At 41.9% G+C, this 25196-nt stretch overlaps 8 protein-coding genes and 2 non-coding genes across 10 annotated transcripts; 6 read left to right on the top strand and 4 right to left on the bottom strand.

Moving 5' to 3' along the window:
* Positions 1–567: 567 nt before the first annotated feature.
* Positions 568–2631, bottom strand: CANTADRAFT_68591 (arylsulfatase). The gene has a single exon (XM_020210986.1). The coding sequence runs from the start codon at positions 2586–2588 to the stop codon at positions 921–923; it is 1668 nt and encodes a 555-aa protein (XP_020062802.1). The 5' UTR covers positions 2589–2631; the 3' UTR covers positions 568–920.
* Positions 2632–3284: 653 nt separating this feature from the next.
* CANTADRAFT_t180 lies at positions 3285–3356 on the top strand. The gene has a single exon. It is a non-coding gene; the product is annotated as a tRNA-Asp (tRNA).
* Positions 3357–3364: 8 nt separating this feature from the next.
* CANTADRAFT_t181 lies at positions 3365–3435 on the top strand. Its single transcript has one exon. It is a non-coding gene; the product is annotated as a tRNA-Gly (tRNA).
* A 338-nt stretch (positions 3436–3773) lies between these two features.
* Positions 3774–6125, top strand: CANTADRAFT_26779 (amino acid permease). Its single transcript, XM_020207882.1, has one exon. The coding sequence runs from the start codon at positions 4083–4085 to the stop codon at positions 5829–5831; it is 1749 nt and encodes a 582-aa protein (XP_020062803.1). The 5' UTR covers positions 3774–4082; the 3' UTR covers positions 5832–6125.
* A 1654-nt stretch (positions 6126–7779) lies between these two features.
* Positions 7780–9595, top strand: MEP2 (ammonium permease). Its single transcript, XM_020208217.1, has one exon. The coding sequence runs from the start codon at positions 7949–7951 to the stop codon at positions 9491–9493; it is 1545 nt and encodes a 514-aa protein (XP_020062804.1). The 5' UTR covers positions 7780–7948; the 3' UTR covers positions 9494–9595.
* Positions 9596–10382: 787 nt separating this feature from the next.
* Positions 10383–12332, bottom strand: FRP1 (Frp1p; the record flags this gene model as incomplete). The annotated part of the gene is made up of 2 exons (XM_020210987.1): positions 10383–11056; positions 11186–12332. 2 exons carry the CDS (start codon positions 12330–12332, stop codon positions 10383–10385), a joined length of 1821 nt encoding a protein of 606 aa, XP_020062805.1.
* Positions 12333–13143: 811 nt separating this feature from the next.
* Positions 13144–13803, top strand: CANTADRAFT_22812 (CFEM domain-containing protein; the record flags this gene model as incomplete). Its single annotated transcript, XM_020206873.1, has 1 exon — positions 13144–13803. The coding sequence occupies one exon, from the start codon at positions 13144–13146 to the stop codon at positions 13801–13803; it is 660 nt and encodes a 219-aa protein (XP_020062806.1).
* Positions 13804–14627: 824 nt separating this feature from the next.
* CANTADRAFT_7189 (uncharacterized protein) lies at positions 14628–19067 on the top strand (the record flags this gene model as incomplete). The annotated part of the gene is made up of 2 exons (XM_020211075.1): positions 14628–15424; positions 16163–19067. 2 exons carry the CDS (start codon positions 14628–14630, stop codon positions 19065–19067), a joined length of 3702 nt encoding a protein of 1233 aa, XP_020062807.1.
* A 178-nt stretch (positions 19068–19245) lies between these two features.
* On the bottom strand, positions 19246–20416 carry CANTADRAFT_279185 (uncharacterized protein). Its single transcript, XM_020208218.1, has one exon. The coding sequence runs from the start codon at positions 19986–19988 to the stop codon at positions 19434–19436; it is 555 nt and encodes a 184-aa protein (XP_020062808.1). The 5' UTR covers positions 19989–20416; the 3' UTR covers positions 19246–19433.
* A 937-nt stretch (positions 20417–21353) lies between these two features.
* On the bottom strand, positions 21354–24311 carry MNR2 (putative Mg(2+) transporter; the record flags this gene model as incomplete). Its single annotated transcript, XM_020206874.1, has 1 exon — positions 21354–24311. One exon carries the CDS (start codon positions 24309–24311, stop codon positions 21354–21356), a length of 2958 nt encoding a protein of 985 aa, XP_020062809.1.
* Between the last annotated feature and the right edge of the window lie 885 nt (positions 24312–25196).

Here is a 25196-nt window from a genome sequence, read left to right on the forward strand (position 1 = left end):
GGCTATCTAGTTTAGTTACTTAACTTTAATGAAGATTGAATTCACCAACACTTCTGATAAACAGTATTGTACTGTGACACATTCCATCTTTCAAATATCGAGTTTCTCGATTCAGTAGATCCCGGTTTAGAAATAATCGTTACCTTCTTGCCGGTGTGCTATTCCAATACTAAATTGGCACTTCAGTCACTCTCAATATGCGTGCTCTTACGGATTACTAACAACGAATGTAAAGCCTATCAGCACCAGGCTCGATAACCCTAAGATCAATGAGATGACTTTGAATATGATAATACCTTATGGCTAATCACCACTATCAAAGATATCTCTGCATCTACTGCTTTTGACTACCCTCCATTGGTAATTTCACATTACTAATTTGCTTAATTCAAAAGTACCGCTATGGTGCCATTTTCCCTCAATCTGTGATTACCTACCGCAGCGAATTGGTTAATCTTCCAGCATTTCCCTACATCTCAATATTATTTGAAATCGGAATACTGCGAAGGCTACCAAAATTGACAACGGTCAACTGGTAATTTAAATTAGTTCAATCTATGTGCATCTGAGACTGGTTAGAACAACAATATAGAGCACGATTATCGTAGTAAGAGTTTAAAATGATTTTACGCTACCAGGATATTATAATTCCTAAATTTTCACATGACACAGTGACATATTCCCAACTGGAGATTAGAGTCGTTTGATTTGATATACTGAAGAATTAGTGACCACGATATACAGCTGTTCCTAACACATTTTTCTCTACTCTGGGGTTCTGAATTTCCCCTTTCTTTAGAGAACTAATGATTTACAATATCATCGTGAAACTTCTTGTGCAAGCTCCCTTACACTTTTATGGTGAAATTTAACTATTTAATTGTCCTGAATTCCATTGTAAGGCATAATCTCGAATTCTATTAATCATATAATATTTTCTTGTCATATTCGTATTTGAATAGCCCAGTACATTCTACCAAACCAGTTTCTGCAACATACTGAGTCCAATGATTAAGCATCTCATCCAACTTCCAGCTTAATTCCTCCGATAAGTCGCGTGTTTCCCCAGGATCTGTACTGAGATCAAACAACTGCCATTTTTCTGGACCTAACGGCTCTGGAATGAATAAAGCTTTGTATTTGCCTTTTCTGACTGCTTGTTGAGCAAATAACTCCCATCCAACAACGGAATCTTCAGAGTGAACAGATTCCTGCTCTTCCTTGAGATAACCTAACCAAGAATGACCTCTCACTTTGACCACTTTTCTTCCTTGGAAGACTTCCCCTGGGTGGTTAATGCCCGCAATCTCTAGTATAGTTGGTAAAATATCCATAACCGTTGTAAACTCTCTTTTTACTTTTCCTCTCTTTTCGTTGTTGATCAAATCTGGGTAATGCAATATTAAAGGACAACGAATTCCACCCTCACTGGCCCACATTTTATACATATATGATGGTGCAGATGCTGCCTGTGCCCATTGATCAGAGTACCACACAAAAGAATCTTTTTTCCCGATGTTTTCCAATCTATTATCATAGTTCTTCTCTATATTCTTTCTAAAGTTCTCATTCTTCAATGGCAAGGCCTCCATCAACATTCCACAAGCACCATTGTCAGACATAAATAGAATGAAAGTATTGTCTAGTTCACCAGCAGTTTCTAAGTGATTGATAAGTCTCCCTATATTTTGATCCACAACATCAACCATTGCAGCATATGTCTCCATGATCCTAGCTTCGATATCCTTTTCTTCGTCCGATAAGTCTTTCCATGCTTTCTCTCTTTGGGTCTCAACTTGGTGAGGAACCACACCCTCGGGAATAATTCCCAACTTCAATGCATTGGCTAGTCTTTTTGACCTGAGCTCTTGCGGACCTCCATCATAAACTCCCTTATATTTCTTGATGACTTCTTCGGGCGCTTGGTATGGCCAATGAGGAGCAGTAAACGTCAACAACCCAAAGAAAGGTCTTTCTTTTCTATCGTCATCTTTCAAATAGTTGATAAACCTGTCGGTGAAATAATCAGAACTATAATAATCTTCTGGAAGGGAAAATGGATCAATAGTTTCACCGTTTTCTTCAAACAAAGGCTTCATGAAAGAAGCAGTTTCACCAGTAACCTCATCAAGAGGAAAATACTTATAGTGATTACCAGCACCGGGTAATAGAGTGAAGGTCTTTTCAAATCCTCTGGCTGATGGCCAATATTCCTTAGTTAAACCTAAATGCCATTTTCCAGATAATAGCGTATAGTAGCCCGAATCATGCATAATTTCAGGGAGTGCCGCTACTCTGTAATTCAAGTATCCTTCGTAACCTGGTTTCCCACCAAATTGCTCGGGAAACCCCCTGGAGAACTCGGCCATTTGACCCAATCCAGCAATGTGATTATCAGTGCCGGAGAGTAACATAGATCTTGTAGGGGAGCATGCTGAAGCTGTATGGAAGTCGGTAAAGCGGTATCCATGGTCTCCAAGACGTTTCAAGTTTGGTGTATCAATTTCACCTCCAAAGGCACTTAAGTCAGTGAAACCTAAGTCATCAGCAACAATCACAATAAAATTGGGTTTCTTTTGACCAGTCATGGCAAATGGATGTTAATTTGTTCCTTCACATTATTGATGGTTGGAATTAGTCGCCAGTTATAAAGATCTGCATCATATTCTTCCAATCACGTGCACTCGTATAATATGGCTAAATGATAATTAGAATTCCGCAACCAAGATAATCGCGAAATGTGGCACAATTGTTGGAGCATGATTCTATTGGTCTAATAACCTGCTAACCATTCTAATTATAGGCTGATATATCCTTACACATGCATATTACTCTGTGCTCCGTTTGTTACAAAGCTCTCCCGAACTAAAGTTCTGGCTGGATGTTTTTCTAATAGGAGGTATGTCTCCTCACTGAAAGAAGAGTTGTCAGTTATCTGTCCAAGACTAATATTGTAGGATAATTTAACTCCTGGTACGTGAACAGGCCGCTAATTTATGTCATATGAGACAAATTACAGTCAGAACACGTTCGGATTTTGTCTGAGTTTTGTAAATTTTTTTCTTTTTTGCTAAAGGGAAGCATTTTATAATCTGCTCCCTAGATGTCACTATAGTTGCCAAATAATTGGCCAGAGCTCGAATACTATGATCAGGTACCTTTTAAAATGGAAAACACATCATTAAAATGCTACTATTTATGGATTATGGTGTACCAAATATTGATTACATAAGCTCATCTATAATTTTGTGAGTTATATTTATTCCTCAGAACAAACAGAAAAATCCGTGATAGTTTAGTGGCTAGAATTACCGCTTGTCGCGTGGTAGACCGGGGTTCAATTCCCCGTCGCGGAGTTTCNNTTGCGCAAATGGTTTAGTGGTAAAATCCAACGTTGCCATCGTTGGGCCCCCGGTTCGATTCCGGGTTTGCGCATCTTTTTTTGATTAATCTCCAGTCTGAATTCGATATCAGCTCACACCACTGTGGCTCAAATTATACGATAAGATAGTACACCTAATGCGGAATGATTTTCGTCTCACCCAAAAGAAGTCATCTTATCCCGTTTTGCTGTTGTCCAATAGAAATCATCCATAATTCTTCTAGTTGACCTTCATCAATGGTGCAATGTGAGATTACAACTGCGAAAGGGCGGTATTGATTGCAGGCAATTTGTTTTTAGGACTGGATGCCGTTGATTGAGCACACACAAAACTTAATACTCTACGAAAATATCGCGCGTATAATTCTTCTCACTTTGGGGATAGGATGTTGAGGGATTAAGTGGAAATTACCAAACAGTTGGCTGAGAGGATATGCTGGCTTAAGCTCTTTTGATAGACATTTCATGCTATGAATGCGCTAACCTAGTCGATTGTTTCAAACACCATTCGCTGGTGATTGCGAATGGAAGGCAAAAGGAAGACCCTGATTATTTGACATCTGTCAAAATTTCTTTTCTTGGCAAAACTACAGTTTTCCGTCTCTTATCGTTATCAATAAAACTAGCTTTCTCAAATGCACTCCTGGTCCCTGATTTGATATAAAAATCAGATCGTCTGCATGTAATTGTCTGGGCAAAGATGGTTGTCAAAGAACATCATAGTGAACATTCATCTATCGACAAGAATGGTGGAATAATTATAAGTGCTATCGAAGAAACAGATCCTTCCCCTAAGCTCACTGGCTGGGCTGGGTTCAAGGACTCTTTTCGTCGAGCTGATTTCGAAGATCTCGGTATAAATATGGAGTTATCTGAAGCTGAGAAAATTGGAATCCTAACTGCTAAATCACCATTATCCAGATCTTTAAAGAGTAGACATCTTCAGATGATTTCAATTGGAGGTGCCATTGGGACTGGTTTGTTTGTTGGTTCTGGGGGATCATTGAGAACTGCTGGCCCAGCTGGTCTATTGATAGCATACCTACTCACTGGCACAATGATGTACTGTACTGTTCAATCCTTGGGAGAATTGGCTGTTACTTTTCCCGTTGCAGGTTCATTTCTCACCTATAATTCTAGATTCATTGATCCATCTTGGGGCTTTGCTATGGCTTGGAATTACGCAATTGGCTGGTTGGTTACGATGCCTTTAGAGTTAATTGCAGCTGCTATTACCATCAAATATTGGAATTCTACAATTAACTCTGCCGCGTTGGTGGTGATCTTTTATGTGTTGGTTGTTGCAATTAATCTTTTTGGAGTTCGGGGCTATGGAGAAGCAGAATTCTTCTTTGCAATAATTAAGGTTGTTACTATCCTAGGATATATTATTCTAGGGATTGTGCTTGTTTGTGGTGGCGGCCCCAAAGGAGGGTATATTGGGGGGCGCTACTGGCATGATCCTGGAGCATTTGCTAATGGATTCAAAGGTGTTTGTACTGTTTTTGTTAATGCAGCTTTTGCATTTGGAGGTACTGAATTGGCTGGATTAGCTGCTGCAGAATCGGCAAATCCAAGGAAATCGTTACCAAAAGCTACAAAACAAGTCTTTTGGAGAATCACTTTATTCTACATTGTTTCTTTGACCTTGGTTGGACTCTTGGTGCCATACAACGACAAGAGGTTGTTCAAAACTTCGTCTGTTGATGCATCTGCATCGCCATTTGTGATCTCAGTGGTGAATGCAGGTATCAAAGGGTTACCATCTGTCATTAATGTGGTTATTATGATTTCTGTTATATCAGTGGGCAATTCAGCTGTGTTTGGTTCGTCGAGAACTTTAGCTGCTCTCGCTGCCTCTGGTCAAGCTCCATCCATCTTGGGTTACATTGACAAACAAGGTCGTCCGTTGGTTGGAATTTTGGTCCAAGATGTGTTCGGTCTACTTTGCTTTTTAACTGCGTCAAAGCAGTCGGGAGTCGTTTTCGATTGGTTATTGGCAATTTCGGGGTTGTCGTCGTTGTTCACTTGGGCTTCGATTAATTTTTGTTTGATAAGATTCAGAAGGGCCTTATACGTTCAAGGAAGGGACACTTCGGAACTCTCCTACACTACTCAAGTAGGAGTATATGGAGCAATCTATGGTGTGTTACTTAACATCTTGGTTCTTATTGCACAGTTCTGGATTGCCTTATTTCCTTTGAAAGGCAAGCCTAATGCTTCTGATTTCTTTCAGTCATATCTAAGTTTTCCAATTGTTCTTGTATTTTACCTAGGTCATAAGGTCTGGACAAAGAACTGGACTTGGTATATTAGAGCAAAGGATATTGACATTGATACGGGCAGAAGAGAATTAGACTTGGATGTTCTTAGACAAGAGATTGCGGAAGAAAAAGAATTATTGTCAACAAAACCATTCTATTATAGGGTCTATAGATGGTGGTGCTAGGTTAGATTATTAATTGTGAATACAGATAATACTTTGAGCTGTCGAATGTTCATTTAGGTAAATGCTTCCATAATAACCGTATATGCAAGAGTTAATTGGCAAGTATTCCTGTAAGAAAGACCGCCTACATCATCAGGAGAATAGAAACTTCAGGAGCCTAGCTGATTAATTATAACTGTCATGGTACTCGAGCCAGCTAAGTGCTATGTAAACGAGTTTTTTGGTTGGTTAACCAATTTCTACTCAATTCCATGGAAGTGCTACAAGTATTGTAAAAATGACTCCAAACCGATCAACTTTAGTTGGAGGAATCAAGAAAAGAACAATTCATTAGTCCATTAAAGAGAGTAGCTGACGATATCTGTACTAATAACCCTTCATTGATGTTTGCTCCTTCGCAAGAATATAGCCATTATTGTGGCAAGAATAGGATCCCTAATCAAACACAGTATTCCTCTAGAGCAAGATAGGTTATGGATTATAGATCTAGATCCCGGATCTAGCGAAGAATATTCATCCTTAACTCTAGACCAGTACAGCTGGCATTAATAAAGCCCTACGCGTGATGAATGTGGCCAGATTTAATGGCCTAAGATGGGAAGATCAGACGTTGCATCTTCTCAAGTTCTATGGACTCTCCTTGATAGAAGTTCAGTATGTCAAAAATCCCTTACTACTAAACGGAAAGTTACTTTGGATATCTCATAGTGTTTGATAATTAAGTACAGATTTCTTCATGGACTTCATCCATCTACTCTATTCTATTTGGTTAAGCAGCCATGGATGGATTCTTGCGTAAATTTTATGTCAATAATTGAGAGCATAGGTCCTGAATTTTCATCACTGGAGGTCCAAACTGTGACCAGCTTTTTATGATCTGAAAGTGTGGTAGTATATGTAGCTTTGGAAGGGAGTGAAGTTAGCAAACTCAATTTTCCTTAGTCTATAACTGAGTCATCTCACTGGGTGTGAGTACACACTGGTGCCCAACTAGGCATTCTCTAGAACTGCATGGCTCCCAGAATTGGCCCTTCATGTCTTTTCACACATCTCTTGGATGACTGTCAGGTTCTAATCTGTTGGCTCGGATTGAAGGCAAACGATTCCAGACCCTGATTTTGGGTGGACAATAGCCGCACCTGATTTTTCTCACCAGTTCAAGCAAGATGGGCGTCCCAATAAAAAGAATCTCTATTGTGAGTATGCAATGGACAATACCAAATCGTTAGAGGCCGGCCTGGATTCAGCTCGTAAGTAGAGCTGAAGCATAAACATCCTCGTCTTTGTCCAAATATGAGATGGGGTTTGATACTTCTACATTAAACTTAATTTAGCCTTATCTCGGCTCTTCCGGGCATATTAGTGGTCCTCTCCGATACTATTCCCCAACGGTGTCTTGGCAGGGATTGGGGTATATGTGGAGTAACAACCAATCAATATGTTTAATTTCAGATTAGGCCGATTAGATTTATGTTAAAATTATCTCCGGTAGCGGCCCAATTCACCCTCGTTGAGACGAGGAAAGTGCGGTGATCAGTTATCCATTATCTGCACATCGGCACTGCGTAAATCCTATACAATGTCTGCTGATCGATGCTTATGATCATGGAAGTGCATGTACTACGCCTTAAGCTCCTCTGACTGTTTGATCAAGGCAACGAGTTATTGTTTGAAATACCCTGTGGGAAGATTTCATAGGCTCAAAAGTCAACACAAGAGATTTTACTATCCATTTGTCGGCACACGCGAACGGCTTTTCTTATCGCGAAATCGTAAATGAGAATGACTTTCATACAAGGAGATATCCTCCCATGAAACTAGGTCAATTATCTTGGAATAGACCCGAAAGGGGTGCTGCATTCATGCTCTACTTTGTAACACATGAGCACCAGCCATCAAATCTTTCTTAGCTGTATGGGAAAGGTGAAATGAGGCACTATATCCTGCATGGTGCTTATCGCAAATCTCGAAAAATATTGGGTTTGCCGTTTTGCAGCTCGCATCTGATTGGTTCTCGATAATATATATCGTAAATGTCTTTGATTAACATGTATCTTGTTCTCTGTATAAATAAATTATCATGCCCAAACAAAAGATGGTTATTGGTACTGTAAACAATGTCTGATACTAATTTTACTGGCACAGGTACTGGGGGCGACATTCTTGTTGTCGACCTCAACAAGCAATTTGACAAGGCTGATATGGCATGGATTGGTGCCTCAGCTGCGTTAGTGTGGATTATGATTCCTGGAGTGGGTTTATTATACTCGGGTCTCTCAAGAAAGCAACACGCTCTTTCCCTTTTATGGGCCTCCATCATGGCAGCCTGCCTCACCGGTTTCCAGTGGTTCTTCTGGGGTTACTCCTTGACTTTCAGTCACACATCTGGCTCACCAATCCTTGGTAACTTGGACAATTTCGCTTTAATGAAGGTCTTTGGTGCTCCAAGTGCTATCACATCCATCCCTGATATTTTGTTTTGTTTCTATCAAGGTATGTTCGCAGCCACCACCGCTATTTTGATGGTGGGTGCAGGTTGTGAACGTGCTCGTTTGGGACCTATGATGGTGTTCCTCTTCTGTTGGTTGACGGTTGTTTACTGTCCAATTGCATACTGGACTTGGAACCCAACCGGATGGTTGTTCAAGTTGGGAGCTCTTGACTTTGCTGGTGGTGGTCCAGTGCACGAAAACTCCGGTTTCGCAGCCTTGGCTTATTCTCTTATCTTAGGTAAGAGACACGATCCAGTTGCAACTGGCAAGGTTCCAAAATATAAGCCACACTCTGTCTCCTCAATTGTCCTTGGAACTGTTTTCCTTTGGTTTGGATGGTTTGGTTTCAACGGAGGTTCCACCGGAAATGCTAGTATCAGATCCTGGTACGCATGTGTCAACTCCAATGTTGCAGCCGCATCCGGAGGTTTGACCTGGATGTTCGTTGACTATTTCAGAACTGGTGGTAAGTGGTCGACTGTTGGTTTGTGTATGGGTGCAATTGCAGGCTTGGTTGGTATCACTCCTGCTGCTGGTTACGTTCCTGTCTACACATCGGTAGTCTTCGGTGTTGTTCCAGCTATTCTTTGTAACTTTGCTGTTGATCTTAAAAACATTTTACAAATTGATGACGGTATGGATGTCTTTGCTTTGCATGGTATCGGAGGTATCTGTGGATCCTTCTTGACTGGATTGTTTGCCACTAACTACGTTACTGCTTCTGATGGTTCAGTTGCTGCTGATCCTGCAACTGAGATTGCTGGAGGGTGGATGAACCACAACTACAAGCAGTTGGGTTACCAGCTTGCTGGTAGTTGTTCAGTTGGTTTGTGGTCGTTTGTTCTTACTTCTATTCTCTTATTGATTATGGACAGAATTCCTAAATTGAGAATTAGATTGCACGAAGATGAAGAAATTTTGGGTACCGATTTGGCACAAATTGGTGAACATGCATACTTCGAAGAAGATGAGATGGTCAACCCAGAACAAAGTCCATTTGTTATTGAGCCAGTAAGATCAACTGCACCAAGAATTGCTAAGTTGAAAGCAAGTGCCACCTCTAAGGAACATGATACTGATGAGCCAAAAACATTTGATGGAGTCAACGCAAGTGACTCTGGAGCTTTGAGTCCAGATGATGGTACAGTCAGTGACCACTCAAGAAAGTGAAGCATCCTAGTTGATAATATTCAGTTCTTTAATGTAGTATACCGTACGTTCAAAATTTTAATACAATTGTTATAGATGAACATGTAATTCTGCTAATCAGGTGAGGTTATTCTGAGCACAGTCTGTACACATTCGTTACAGCGCAGTTAGATTAGTGGGGCGTCTTGATCATCGGGAGTATGAACGAAAATGGCCCACGAATGTTATGATTGAGCTCAGTGACAGATCTGAGGATATTTCGGTTTTGCCACTGGTAAGGTCTACCAAACTACATGCACTCTACTTTGATTTTGCAAAGTTTGCAGCTCTTCAAAATCTTGACAGAAGATGTTTTAGCACTGCTGTCTATTTCATTCATTAACTAATGATCAAACCTCATTTCAAGTAGGTGTGCATCATTTCTTCCCTTGAGTAATGAATTGTAGAATAATTGGCTCACAAAAATCAAGATTTTTTTCTTGTTGCTTGTGTTAGTCAGATTTAGTAATTACCTCTCTTTTGCGCTAGTGGGTTCTCGGTGAAAACAATAAAACCTTAAAATTTTAATAATAGTTACATTTTGGCTGAGTAGAATCTTTCATGATGGACTAATTAAATGTATCGGGTGCTTTTTCTGCTTGTGACAAAATCCCGTTTAAGTTCAAATCCGGCGGCGAGAGTATTAGTTCGTCTTGAATTACACTCCCATTTTACTTACAATGCTTATACTTCAAAAGCATTGCAGCTACCAGTTTCAAAACTATCAACCCCAAGGACAAGTTTCGATGTTTTGCGCTTTTCTTGCCTAACAAATTCTCTAATTCTCGTTCGAGCTAATTCTATAGAATTGATTACACTAATATTTTAAGCCTTCCTATCCATTTATTGAAAATTAAAACTTCCTAAATCCTTAAAATGACTCCGAGTAACAGTAAATATCTGGAGCATCCTTCACCCAACGACTTTTCTGACATTCAACTTTTATTCTGTTTGTCAATAACTCGGGACCACAAGAACAAACAGATAATGATTTAGTGTTGACTGAATCAGAGAGCACATTCGCATGACTATTAATTAAGTTCGAAATATCTGGACGACCGTAGTGTCTCTCAATGGCAAACCTCTCCTTAGAGTATACAGATGTTTGAAATTCAATAGAATCAACAGATTCTTTAAATATTCTGGTTTTCTCATTATTGCCTCTTTCTTGAGTGATTTCTGGTTCTTCCTGGGTGATATAAATAGTCAATTTGATTCTGCCTTCCTGTATGAAATCATACAAAGGCTCTATCATATGCTGAAACCATTGCTCATTTTCCTTGTTTCTTATTATCCACACTAAGTGAACAAATTGATTAGCTGGCCTGAATAAAAAGTCGTTTGCTTCATCCCTTTGTTTTATATCTTGTACAAGCTTTAATGCCACCGGAAAGGTGAATGAACCTCCAGAACCCGCACCTATAAATAAACAACGATCAAAGCCTAGAAATGGTTGATGCTTTGCACCAAAAGGACCAATAAATTGTGCCTTTAGTTGTAATTTGTTTTTGTGACTGGGACTCTCTTCAATAGAGATATTGTGCTCTTCGTCGTATGTGTCACTAGAGCTACCTTCAGTTGTATAATTAGCTGTGAGATCGTCTTCGATATGATCCATCTCATAATCTTCCGATTGTTCTATTGAGTTAGGCTCCTCCAGTTCATTTTTCGTACCTTTGTTCATCTCCTCTTGTTTCATCTTGATAAGCTTGTTATAAAGCTTCTTAGTGAAACCTTTTTGTTTCCTAACTACTAGCTTTATCTCCCCATCTTCCTCTAAATTGGAAATTGTGAAAGGATGATACTGAAAGAAACTGATTTTTCCAACATTAAGATAAACGTGCTGACCGGCATCCCAGGTGCTGAACTTTGGTAAGATAGTTGTATACCATGTTTTTTTTGCAAACTTGGTTTTCTTCACCGGGATTGTGACTAGCAAAGTATCATTGTCCAAGATCTCAAAATCACATAATCCTTTCGTAGGAGACATTCTACGATGGACGGCTCCTAGAACTTTCAGAAGGACCCTATCAAATACAAGTAAATGTACAGATATGAGAACAGCAGCACGATTCCCTGGGTTATGGATGAAGGCAAGAAATAACATGATAAAACCAAAAACTCGATGTTGGATTAAAAAAAACTCATATGACCACTTTCTGATCCATTTGTTACTTGCCCAAGTGAGAAACACAAAGGAAACATAAGATATCAGGCCAAATATTTGAGGTGGAATAACAAGCATAATTGGAAAATTCAAATCTAACCAATATTTGATGGCCAAAAGAAAATGAGTCGTAATTAAAACCCACATTGATCTACTAAGCCACTTATGAACGAATACTAATCGATCATGTTGTAATCCTGAAATAGCTGTCACAAGATCATGCTTCATCAATAAGATCATAATCATTGGTAGGTTTCCAACTGCAACTTTCAGCATCCTTTTGCAAATAATATATTGTCTTGGCTGATAATCCAAGTCGACAGTTTGAACAATGCAAAAGACTCCCAGTACTGCGCTATGGAATAAGGCAAGAAGAACAAGACTTGGTTGAAAATAAACTATGTTTTTCTTAAAGGGCACTTTAATTCCAATGCAGTTTGTCCAACTATCCCAAATTTTCAAAAACTTGAAGAATTTCTGATACTTAACTCCTTCTGGATCTCGCTTACTTCTGAAATATCCTGGTAACCAATGGAATAATAAACCATGAAGAGCGAAAACTAACACAGTTAAGACAAACATTAGCCATTCATATTTGTTGTTTCGTTTTACTTCAACATGGTACTGCAAATTGAAAGGAATCAGTGAAACCATGTTAGCAGTCAAATTCGATTTAATCTTCGAGTATTTGCTTAGTCGATAACAATCAATATGTAATTTAAACCGTGCTTAGAGCCAGAGTATATATTACTACTGATTATCTATAAGCATCCCTTGATTCTTGGCGCAGGCCCTCCTTAGGGAGTTCATGGAGATATCGGACATTCAAGCAGCCTGTAAGAGCAGCATCTGAAAGCAATAGGCCAGTTATAAGCCAGGAATGAGTAAAGACGCACTATTGGCTGTATCCAAAACCACTCAGTTAAAACTGATGCTTTAGATAAAATATTCTCGCACATTTAGCGATATGCATAAATATGTATATCACTTGCCATTTTGGGTAGAGTGAGAGGGAAAAAAGGATATCAACTGCTTGGCTGGAATTAACTCGAGCTTTCACACCAATTAATGGTCATCAAAGTCTAATATTCTACCTATACACTATTCTTCACTATTAGTAGAAATCTGATGATTTTTTAAACTATAATTGATAGACCAGGGAAGCCCAACCATCGCATCGTACATGATTTTTCAAGAAAAAATATTGTCTTTGCATCCGATGTCGCATTACTACCATTGGCAAAATAACTTGCGAAATTGACTGCCTACAATAGAGAATAGACTTTTTCATTGAATTATAGGACCCTTCATATTTGTACAATTCGGAAGATTTCCGACGGAATTACCGGCCCGGATTTGTTTTAGACATTAGTTAATTTTGCAGTCCCTTTTGGTGAAGTTGATATTTAATTAGGCATTGCCACCCTCCAGGTCTAACGTTTTCAGATTTAACATCACTTCAGACATGCAGTTCATACTCTTATTATCATACTTCGTATCGGTTTCACTTGCCATCAATTATGCGACTTATCCACAAGTCCCAAAGACTGCTTCGATCAATGGTTTTGCCGACCCAATCTTCTCTAAGATACCTTCATGTGCTCAAGATTGCGTAAAGTTTGGTACTGGGAATACACCATGCCCATATTGGGATACTGGATGTTTATGTGTTATGCCCCAATGGTCTGGTCTAGTTGCTCAGTGTGTTGCGCAGAATTGTAAAGGTTCTGATGTTGCAGACGTTGCTAGCTTGGCTACATCTTTGTGTTCAAGTGTGGGTGCCAATACTTGGATGATGCCTGGTTCCATTTCGACTGAGCTTTCATCTGCTGCTGGAAACGCTAGAGCTGGTAGTGCTGACGCTTCCACTACTGGCAGTGTTTCGGCTTCTACAACTGCAAGCGGTTCTGGTGCTTCGAGTGGCTCTGGAGTTGCATCTTCAACCCAAGATTCCTCTAGAACAAGCTCTTCCGGCGGTTCCTCGTCCAAAATCTCTTCGTCTTCATCCTCAAGCAATTCTGCTACTGCTTCCGGATCTTCCTCTTCTACTAAGAATTCGGGGGGATTGTTGGCTGCCAGTGCCCTTGCAGTTTTTATCTCCTCATTATTCTCACTCTTCCTTTAGTATCATTTAGTGCTGACGAAATTCTCTAGAAGAATTAAGTTAACTCAAAATGATAGGACGAATTGCAAAATAGGCTAAATCTCTAATTTAATAGTATGCTTAATAAAACCTCGTGAATACCAAAATTGCACTGTAATGAACTATCTTCATAATGCACATCATGAAGATTCAACTCTGAATCCCATAATGAATAAAGTACCGAGGTTATGGTCTATTGACCTTTGCATCCAAATGCAACAAGTTGGGCGGATATAGCCGATATTCGGATCAATGTCATACAACGCGCAATAAACTTCCCTTTTTTTTAGACTTTCTTGCTGCTAAAAAATATTATAGAGTTGCATTAAAATGTCGCACTGGAGAGTTATCTAAACGATCTGGACTCTACAGCGAAAACCCTGCATCACCGATGTTTCCACCACTAGCCGTTTCAGTTGCCTAATTTAGTTTTTCTAATTAGGCAAGTGCCGTGAGTTCGGGAAACGGGTAGGTATAGAGTTCCAGCCGAAGCTTCTGGTATTCACCTCACTTTCTTATTTTGGAAGCCATAAACCGATACCGATCAGTAAACAATTACGATTGGCTGAATGAGACCTGTACTAATAAGTTTTATAAGATTTTTCAATATTTGGATAGCTACTTTGAGGAATTTCGTTTCCCAATAAGGCGAACTTCACCGACCATACTCGGACGGTTCTAGTGGTTTTGGCGGTCAAATCCTACGAGCGAATTCAAGAACCATTTTAGATGTTGTCTATAAATTGGGGAAAAATTCGCTAGGAGTTATCTTTTTCATCAATCATATTCAATCGTTTATTCCCACAATGAAGTACCAATTCGTTGCCGCTGTTATCCTCGCTGTTCCTGCTCTTGCTGCTGACACCGACAATCCATATGCTACCTACCCTCAAGTTCCAAAGACTGCTTCCATCAATGGTTTTGCTGACAGAATTTACGCTGACACACCTGAATGTGCCCAATCCTGTTTAAGAGAAACTACTGGAAACACCCCATGTCCATACTGGGACACTGGGTGTTTGTGTGTTATGCCACAATTCGGTGGTCCCGTTGCTGAGTGTATTGCTTCTAAATGTAAGGGTAATGATGTTCAAGGCGCTACCAGTTTGGCCGTTTCCCAATGTCAGTCCGCTGGTGCACCATCCCCATACTGGTTTATTCCTGGTTCAGCTTCCGATGACTTATCGAAGGCTGCTGCTGCTCAAGCTACCACAACTTCTGATGCTCCAGAATCTACTTCTGCCCCAGCTACCACCTCTTCTTCTCAGCCAGAAGAGACTACCAGCGCCGCTGAAGAATCTACTTCTGCTCCAGAAACTACTCCTGCTCCTTCTTCTGCTGCCGAATCCTCTGCTGCTGAATCCTCTGCTGCTGCCGAATCCTCTGCTGCCGAATCCTCTGCTGCTGCTTCTTCTGCTGCTGCTGAGTCCTCTGCTGCTGCCGAATCCTCTGCTGCTGCCTCCTCTGGTGCTAAGGCCTCTTCTGCTGCTTCATCTTCTGCTGCTGCTTCCTCTACCGCTTCGGTTACCCAAGCCGGTCAAGGTGCTAGTAACGTGCCTGCTTTAGCTGGCTCTGTTGCTGCTATCTTTGCCGTTATTGCCATGTTCTAAGTATAGTTCAGAGTATTGAAAAGTTTTTACTTCTACTTTAATATTAAGCTGTTTCGGTTTTGAGTTTAAATCTAATTTAGATACAATATGTTTTTATGATGTATAGCATAATCAAAAGCACCTTCCTCCTGGTGGAATTTTCATATTTTCGTATTCACATCATTTGCGATTCGCATTTCATGTCATGTGGCCTGATACATGAATCAGTTGTCTCTATCAAGGTATTTTCTAGCGCTGTAGTTAGAGGAAGACAAGATACCCACTTAGCAATCCGTCGTTTGTTTGCATGAAGGTATGACAAGACTCAGACAGCTCATGTACTTTTTTAATTTTGGTTAAAAAACACCAAAATATTACAAGTATACCTTGAAGTAGAAATTGGATAAAAAAAATTGTACTCCTCCATACTCCAAATACCCAACTCCTGCTTCTTACGAGATTATACACAATACTCACACCACAACTATGTAATTCTATTGATGTTTCCTCACGAAACAGCCATTAGCACACTAATCGATCTTACGAAGTTGCGGATAGGACTCGGATCCTCCGATCGATTACCCATCCGGCCACGTGATTTCCCCACTGAAAAAAGCGGAACATACGGCCAATTAGGCCATCTACGCCGTGAATCCTCAGCTCCACTCCGCCTCACCGTCTCCATCAATCTAATCAACAACCCTTCAGACTCATCAAAAGATTCTTTCTGGGTAACATCAAAAATAAGCTAGTGAACGGTATCAATTGACCCCCAAAACTCATCAACTCGTCGGATTACCCCAGCCTCATTCCGTACCAAACATGTCGGAAACTGCCCAAGGCGACTCAGGATTCGCCACCACCATTTTGACATCCAAAACACCCCAGCAGGCAGCCAACATCTTGCCAAACAGTTTAGACGCAACCACCAAATTGATTGATGAGAAACTCATAAATTGGTTCACCCATTATACTTCAGCCCTCAAAAGCCACAACCAAGTTCTTCAGAAGTTGCACGATGAGGGTGCCCTGTTCTTTGCAGAGGATCATTTCGGAGAGTACGGTAACTTTCCTCGAATCTGGAACTGCTTGTTGAGCTCTCTCCAAGTTGAACACGCCAACAACGAGATTTTGTACAAGAGCTTGAAGCTCGACGTACTCGGTCCTTTGAGAGATGTGGTTGATAAGGATGTCAGATTGTCAGAATTGTTGATCAATAGTCAGGAGCTTCAGGAAATCAGCACCAAGTTGGCCCACCATGACTCCAGTGCTGAAATTGAATGGAACTACAAGGCACCCCAATCGTTTGCCAACCTCGAGAACTTCAAGGGCTTTGAGATCCAATTGTTGTTTGACGTCGTGTTGAACTATTTCCAATTCCACAGCACTAGATTGACCAAGGATTCAGAAAACAACGTGAACTCCACGAATTATCTCTTGAACAACTTTAAGTTGTCCAACGAGTTGAACCACTACTTAGAATATGTTGTATCCACCAACTTTAAGGCCTCCAACGAGAACGGATTTGTCAGACAGCAGCAGGATCTTCAAAAGAAGCAACAGCAAAGCTACTCCAAGCAAAACAAGCGTCTCAGCAGCTTCTATAAACCTGACAACCAATCTGTTATTTCGGGAGGTAGCAGCTCTACCTCCACCAAGAGGAGCTCCAAGATCAAGTCCAAGGTTGGTTCAATTTTTGGCCGTAAGTCAAAGGCCGAAAAGAAGGGCTTTTCTGCCGATACAATTCCAGAAACCGAGTCTGTCCATACCACAACCTCCAGCCAGTTGCCTGCTGCCAGCGTGTTTACTCCTGGTCAAGACTTGAACCGGACTTCGTCTATCTCAAGAACCAACTCTGTCAGAAGACCTTCGTCTGTGGACCTTTATGGTGCCCCACAAGGCACACAGTCAGGACGTTCTCAGCAACAGTCCTCCAAGCAAGTCCAGCCTGAATCAAGACAATCGGAATTTTCGGGTGTCAACTCAAACAGGGACGCCACGCCTGCCACTTCTGCTCCTCAGTCGTTCCCATCTCCAAAATACTATACCAACCCTGCTGGCTCTGGCCAAACTTCGGCTCCACTTTCATCATCTAGTGCTCCGTTAATTGCCAACAAATCTAGTCCAGCTCCTGTCCAGGTCCAAGCACCACCACCAGCGCAACCTCTTGCTCCTGTTCAAGCACCTATCAGAGCCCAAACCCCAGTGAGAGCTGAGATTCAACCAGAATCAGCCACCTTTGAGTCTCCAAATGTCGTGCCATACGACAGATCCGATTCGTCGTCCGACGAAGAAGGGCCAGAGGAGTTAGCTGCGAATGGCCGTAGGTTATCGATGCTTCAAAGACACGATTTGGCTCCTACTGAAGAACCAAGTCCATTCAAGGAAGAACACCAGCCTCCTTCCAGACCCCCCAAGGTTCCATCTTCCGTGGACCAAAATCAAGGTGCCTTAGGCTCTTTGAACAGTGCTACTCCTGAGGTTCAGGCCCGTGGTGATCCTCGTTTGGGCTTGCCAAGGTCAAGACAAAGCAGCTCTGGAAAGTACAGCTTTGAAGCTGGCGACGAAAATGCTCCTATCGAAACAAGCCCAAGACAAGCCCACGGCTTCCAGACAGGCCCAGATCTTCCCGAACCACAAATCGTCGACAGTTCTCCAGCCAAGGCCTCTCTGAGTGCTCCACCTCCACCTCCATCCAGAAAAGTGGTCCACCACGAAGAGGAGGTCCAACAACCAGCCCAACCCAGAAACCGTAAGGACGTCCAATCGCAACTTTTCCACAATTTACCAAGTGCTCGTGAATCGTTCATTCAACCATCCAACGGCTTTGGGAACTTGAACAACACTCCAGGTGCCTTGATCTCGCAAAACACTGGAAGCTCTCTTTTGAAGAGCAACGACGTGTTCAAGCATTTCGACAACAAACAGGCAGAACATTCTGGTCTTAACTCGTCTGTTGCCGAGGTTGCCAACGTCACTTTCAAGGATGGTAAGTTGAGCAAGTCTCAGATCATCGGAGAAATTGCTTTCAACTATAATAGCAAAGATGGTGAGGCTCCAGCGCAACCGATTATTCTCAATATTCCAAACCGTTTCGAAAAGACCATTGTTAACAACACCTTCATGAACCAAGTAGCCGAAAATAAATTCGAGGTCAACGCTTCGCAGGTTTTATCCAAGACTTTGGGAGGGTTGAAGTACTTGGCCAAGTTGAATGAGAGCCAGGTCCCTGTGCTTGTGCAACACGTGTGGAAGTATGAGCCCCACCAGGCTAGTTTGATGATCAACTTGAAGTTGAACCCATCCATCAAGGGCAGGGTTGTTTTAAGCAACTTATTGGTGTCCGTGGCGTTGAATTTGGACGTCAAGACCACCTCTGCCTCTTCCAAGCCAACTGGATCCTTTAACAAGGACAAAAATAGAATCACCTGGAGATACACAAACCCTCTTGTATTGGGAGAGGGTGCTGTGGAGGAGAGACTCATTGCTAGATTCCTCACCCAGGGCATTGCTTCCGAACATGAGTCCGGGGTGCAGCTCAAGTTCCAGATCCACGACCCATACCTCCAGAACACCGTTATCTATGACGGAGAAGGTAGCGAGATCCCAGTGGTCAGAAACTTGATCAGTGGAAACTACAGTGGCCATACTGTCTAGAAGAACGGTAATTGGCCAGATTTAGTCCTTATGAAGTGAGTCTACATTGATTTTGGCCAGCTACCTACAAAGGACCATTTAGTCCTGATGCAATGAGTCTACAATGACTTTAGCCAGCCGATTTCCATAATTATTCACTTACTTTGGATCAGTTTTAAGTTCTGAATTTTCAAGAATTTAGATTATTTCATATTCACCTGAGGACCTTTTTGTACTTTCTGTTGTACTCATTACCTCGTGCAAGCACCTTCTGTGCTGTCACTACGCCTACGTGTGCCCTCTGGGTATACTCCACGCTATTTTGTACCTATTGTGTTTTCATATTTCCTATCTACTAAATGCATGTAGTCTGGAATCAGTATTCGACTAGTCCAGCTTCTTGGACCCCGACTGGGGGGCAGGAGTCAAGTCGTCGTACGCAGTTTGAATTCCCAGCACTTGTTTCTTGAACACGGCGATGTCCTGCTCCTTCATCTTGATCAACTGCTGGTACTTTGCAATCTCGCCTTCGTCGTCCTCCGAGGGCTGGGGCACCGATGCAAGCTTCCTGTACTCAGACTCCTTGGCCACCAACTTCTTGACGGTACGAACCACCGTGTAGATGGCCAAGTACAAGTACAACACAGCTCCAGTCAAGTAGAGGTTTCTCTGGGCATAGAACTTGCTGGCCATCTGGTCGTGGTTCCACACGTCGCCGTGGTCCGTGAACCGCTTCAACTTGTTGAGGCAGTCCAAGAACTGCATACCCAAGAGGATGATGGAAAATACCAACACCACGGTGAAGTTGGGATTCTTTTCCAAGCTGTCACTGATCTTGATAAGCCTGACCCTGACGATGTGGGGCAAGGGCAGAAGAAGCACCACAAGAAGCGACATTTGCAGGATAAGCAATCCGAAGATGATCAGCATTTGAATACTCATGGTGGCAGTGGAATTGGGATAGTTTTCTCTGGGAGGGTGGAATGAATCGCTAATTTCACCGTGTCATATTCGTTTGCATGGGATATTTTGTCTCCTGCACAGGGCCCCACAGCCCTGGCATGGTTAGAAGCGGAGGGCCCGTAAAATCGTGTGCGGTTTGGCGAGATGGGCTAGTGAAGCTCCTAAGATTTGATACATCTTATCCATATTTATGATACAAATACTGCTTTTCAATCAGACCCGGGGAAAAGCCGAGAAAAATTGATTTCGCCAGAGTTATGCATTGTATATTTGCTTTAGTTTTGGATTTTGGCCAGGTGCATAGCACCTATGCTAGCCATTTGTTAATTTCGACACACAGAACTTGAGTTAAATTTCAAGGTACTTGAGTCTTTATATTTAAGACTAAGAGGTTGTGTGTTTTTCTCAAGAGTATTGCGGTACCCTATGTCGAATTTACAATTAGCATTCTTTTCCTACTCCTGGTCTCCACACTTGCTTTCAAAAGATTGTCACAGTATAGTATTTAGCTCTATAATCTTTATGTTGATTACACATGGTGGCATGCAACAAGTTGTGTTTGAGACGGTTCTCCTTGGTGCATAAGCGAGTCCCACCCCAGAAAATCCAGCCGAGCGTAGAATGTTTCTAATGATAATAAATTTGAAGCGATGCTACATTTTGCTGATACGACAGCGACATGCCTCTTCTGATTCAAAAAATTACGGAAAAGAATGTAATTTCAGGGATAGGTAAAGGTTCAAAATGAAAGTTTTTCAAGAACTTTATTCCAGTGAAAACATCCACACTTCAGACATCCGGTACATCTGCAGTATTTGAAAACGTAAACAGACGTATGTCAAATCTTTTTATAAAGAAAAACCAGGTGAAGGTGGTAATATTCCTTCAACCTAATGAATTCTGGTTTCATTTGCTACAATTGTTCTTGCATTTTTCTAAGGATATCTTGCCAAAAAGTTCTCTTTCACCAATTGATCGTAGTTGTAATTTCATCTACACACCCATCGATATGAGCCAATTGCTGATTTCACCAGGTTCCTAGCTCAAGCGTGAAAATCATATAATTTTGTAGTGCAGTTGGATTAAAGATACTATGCTCAATTTGGTACACTTTTTCGAAAGAGACCAGAACCACTTGGAAGTATCTCCAGGAAGTTGCTTTTAGGCATTTTCATGGTTAGCAAACAGTAATTGAATTCACTTTGTGAACCAGGATATCTGCTTTCGATGAAAAGTCGTTGGCATAATTATTTAGTATCTGAAATTGGAACGAGTTAAACACTTTCTACGTACACGTATATGTTTGTGGAAAAATACTCTTCATATTAAATCTATACATGAGAATTACAAACCGGTAACCTTTTTGGCATAATTGTAACCAATTGTGCTGAATATGATCATGCTGGCAACAATACACCAGAACCATGCAAGACCTTCATACTCTTGTCCGGGAACCACACAGTTCATACCCCATAAACCAGTCACAACGTTGATAGGCAAAACAATAGTACCTAAAATAGTGATTTTACCCAAAACGTCGTTGGTATCGTTGTTAACCTTAGTCATGTCAATATTGATTTGTGCTAGGTAGTTGGAATGGAAACGTGCAAGAAGTTTCTCATAATGGTTTAATGATTGAACCATGGTGACAATATGATCTTGGATATCACCCAAGTACATACCAATCTCACTCTTGGTACCATCACGACTCTCATTAATGGCTTCACCGAAACGTTTGCTAAATCCTCTGATAACATCGGCTTTGGAACCCAATAACCTTAACACTGACATGACTCTCTTACGACACTCTCCAATTCTTCTAAGCATATCACCCTTTCTTTTCCATCCAATCGTCTTTGATTCAGTCTTGGAACTGCGACTACTCTTCGAGCTGCTCTTAGAAGATGAGGAGCGAATCGGAAAGTTCTTGAATCTGGAACCGACTCTGTGGTCAACAGTGGACTTCGTTCTCTTACGCCTGAAGAATACGTTTTCCCCTGTATTTTTCTGATTCTCGTTACTCTTTTTTCTTCTTCTAGCGTTGATATTGCGACCATAGTGGGAATCAACGTCTGAATCCAGATCCGAATCCAGATCCGAATCATCATCTGAATCCGAATCCCCTGAATGCATTTTCAAGATTGCATCCTCGATGGAATTGACTTCGACTTCAATACTTTCAATCATAGGTGCAAAAGAATCTGTGATGTCATCAACTAATGCGTAACATATCCAATCAGAACTGACCGTCAAATAATCTTTGAGTAAACGAGCACGTCTTCTAACATTGATTGGATGTGGAGTGGCAGAAAAATGGAAGGTAATCACAGCATCTTTGAAAACAATCATGTACATGTTCAATGGCAGCAATTCACCTTCTCTTATTTTCTTTTGTCTGGACTTCATAGAGCCTGAACCCTTGGTGGGAACTTTATTATATGAGTGGCTCGTAGATTTCCTTGTATCGGAGGACTTCTTATTGACCCAGTTTCTGAAAAAGCCCCATACCTTAGATTTTTGTTCAGGAGATCCAAATATACTATTGGCATCATTGCCGTCGCCAGTTCCAGCATTTTCATACATTTCCTGGAGTTTGTTAAGTTTCTTTTCTTGTTCCTTGGCTCTTTGTTTCCGTCTTTCATAAACGACATCAAATGAAGTAAAGCAAATAAAGTAGTATGACTTGAAAAGTTCAACTTTCTCACGGGTTTCGCCCAAAAAGATATCTTCAGTAGTCAATGGATGTATTCCGAATGTTTTCGATAAAACCTTCATTTCCTCCTCCGTTGGATCTAAAACATCCAACCAATATGGAGAGTTTGGTGGTTTCTCTGAGGTAGCGGCAACCGAGCCTGCTCCATCAGGGTAAGGCGATTCATTTCCCTTAGATGCTTGCTTCACGACCTTCGTGAGTGGTTTTACTTCCAATGCGTTACCATTCAAATTGATACCAGAAGAATTGTGATTTTCATGATGACTTGCAACGTTAGATACACTGGCACTAGAGGGTGACTTAGAGAGTGATGTTGGGCGAATTGGTCTAAACAATTCTTGAAGCTTGGAATAAATTCCATCATCTTGATCATCATGCTGGGAAGTAGTTTGCAAATCGGAAGCCTTATCCACAGTTGTGGGTTCATCGCTTGATTCATCTTCCCCAATCAAACCACTTATAGTTGGTGAATGAATTGTAGTATTAAGGTCCTCTCTGAAATAAGTGAACCTACAGAGTTTACCATCATACCTAGGTGCCTTGCCTGCTTGTTTTGTTTGGAAGTTGCTAGGTCCGTTCTGGTTTCTCAAAATGGTAGGGATCTGCTCCTTGGATTTTTCCCATGGTTGGATTGGAGTGGGTCTGATTCTGAGTGAATTGCTCATCAGATCCAAAGAATCAACTTCATTAACATGATAATTGTTCAACAATGGGGTATCTTCATTGCTCTCAACATGTCCCAAGTATCTAGATGTTGGCAGGTTTTCTGGACTCTCATTCTTGTGCGATGCTCTCTTTTGAAAGTCCACATTGAAATGTACTTGTTCTTCATCCTTCGATTCCATAAACTCCTCTAGCTCTTCCTTTACATACTCTTCTAAGACCTTCAAGTCGGGCCATTCGTAGCTATCTTTGCTGTCTGGACCGTTCTGGTCGTAATAATCGGGGAAGCAAACGTCGTCCAACGAGGTAGAGTCACTCGAATGTTCCGACGACGGGTTGGAAGCACCAAACTCGTATGAATTGAGCGAGAGACGTTCTTCATCGTCATCGTCGCCATGAGGCAAGGACAACCTGTCCACCTGATCAGCCCTATTGAACGGATTGGTTAGTGCCAGGGTTTTGGCAAGCTGGGATTGTTCACGGGCGTATTGGTCCATATCTAACGCGACAGATCCATATGGTCTTTCCTTGAGACGGGACCTCCCAGTTTCTGTGCGGGGCGAGTTTTCGTTTCCTTTGATCAAGTTCTGGAGGTTCTGGTTCGTTAAGGGCAATATAGGCAGCCCTGGGGTATCTTGGATGTGGCTTTCCGAGCCCCTCTTTTGGGGCTGGTGGGTAGCTCTCCTTCTGGACCTCCCTGGAGCCGAATGTTGGAGCACCAAGTCATCGTGCTTGCGGTGATCGATGTAGACACCCGAGGTCAAGAAGTCATCGGACGAGCTTTGTCTGCTATGTTCCTTTGACTGTGCTTTCACTGCCCTACCTGCGGGTTTGCCTGTGTGGAGGTGGTCTCTGGAGGTGCCTGGAGCGCCAGGCCGATGGTTGTTGTGGCTCATTCCGTCGAATATGCTCTTCTTCTTTGCCATGATATCACGATCTCAGAAAACGACTGATGTGGTGAACTTTACTGCAATGAGCTCGTATGTGTGGTGTGAGGAAGTCTGACGACTAGTAATGTAGAAAACGGGACGTGGATGGTGATAATTGCCGGCTGGATATTCACCTAGCGGATTGAGTGACAGCCGCTATCTTTGAGACAACACAATCGCACTGTAGCGGGTGAGGCGAAAAGTCAATTTCAGCTAGATTGCTTGCTGAATTCCGTGCCGATAGTGATGGCGGCAGCAGACGAGGCAGAAGGGCAGTTTTTGTAGTTTTGGGTGGGGAGTTTTGGGTGTGAGCTTTTGGTAGGAAGTTGAGCCGGAGATAGATGGCAGGGCCGAGGAGTTTCAGGTCAGCCTCGTTAGTGGTTCAGGTCAGCCTCGCTAGAGGCAGGGCTGCGCGATTATGGCGGGGGGGCTCGCTGGGAGATTAGTGAGGTTTAGCGAGGAATTAGTGAACGCTGGTAGGGCGGTGCGAGGAATGGTAGCCTGGCACGGTAGCGGCAGGGCAGTGCGAGCTAGTGAAGTTTCTGTGACGATGACCACTACGGGGCAAGAGACGACATGAACGCTAAAGCGCCTAGCTGCCATGTTCCAGGGCCTGTTCGTATCCCAGATAGTGGTAGGTGGTGTGTCGTATCACCGGATTTTGGCAGGTATCCAGGCTAAAGTGTAAGACATTTTCTTAGAGTCCTGGATGGGTGGCCCGCTTCTTGGAGCATTAGTAGTGGTAGGTAAGGCTAAAGTGAGATACAGTGTTTTTAGAAAACATTCGAACCCTCGGCCCGGAACTTTTCGTAATACGGGAAACTCAATTTTCGTAATAGGGGCCGGATCTTTTCATACTAAGTTTAATTTTAAAACTGTACC

Source organism: Suhomyces tanzawaensis (genome assembly GCF_001661415.1).
Source record: "Suhomyces tanzawaensis NRRL Y-17324 unplaced genomic scaffold CANTAscaffold_6, whole genome shotgun sequence".
Taxonomy (NCBI): Eukaryota; Fungi; Ascomycota; class Pichiomycetes; order Serinales; family Debaryomycetaceae; genus Suhomyces; species Suhomyces tanzawaensis.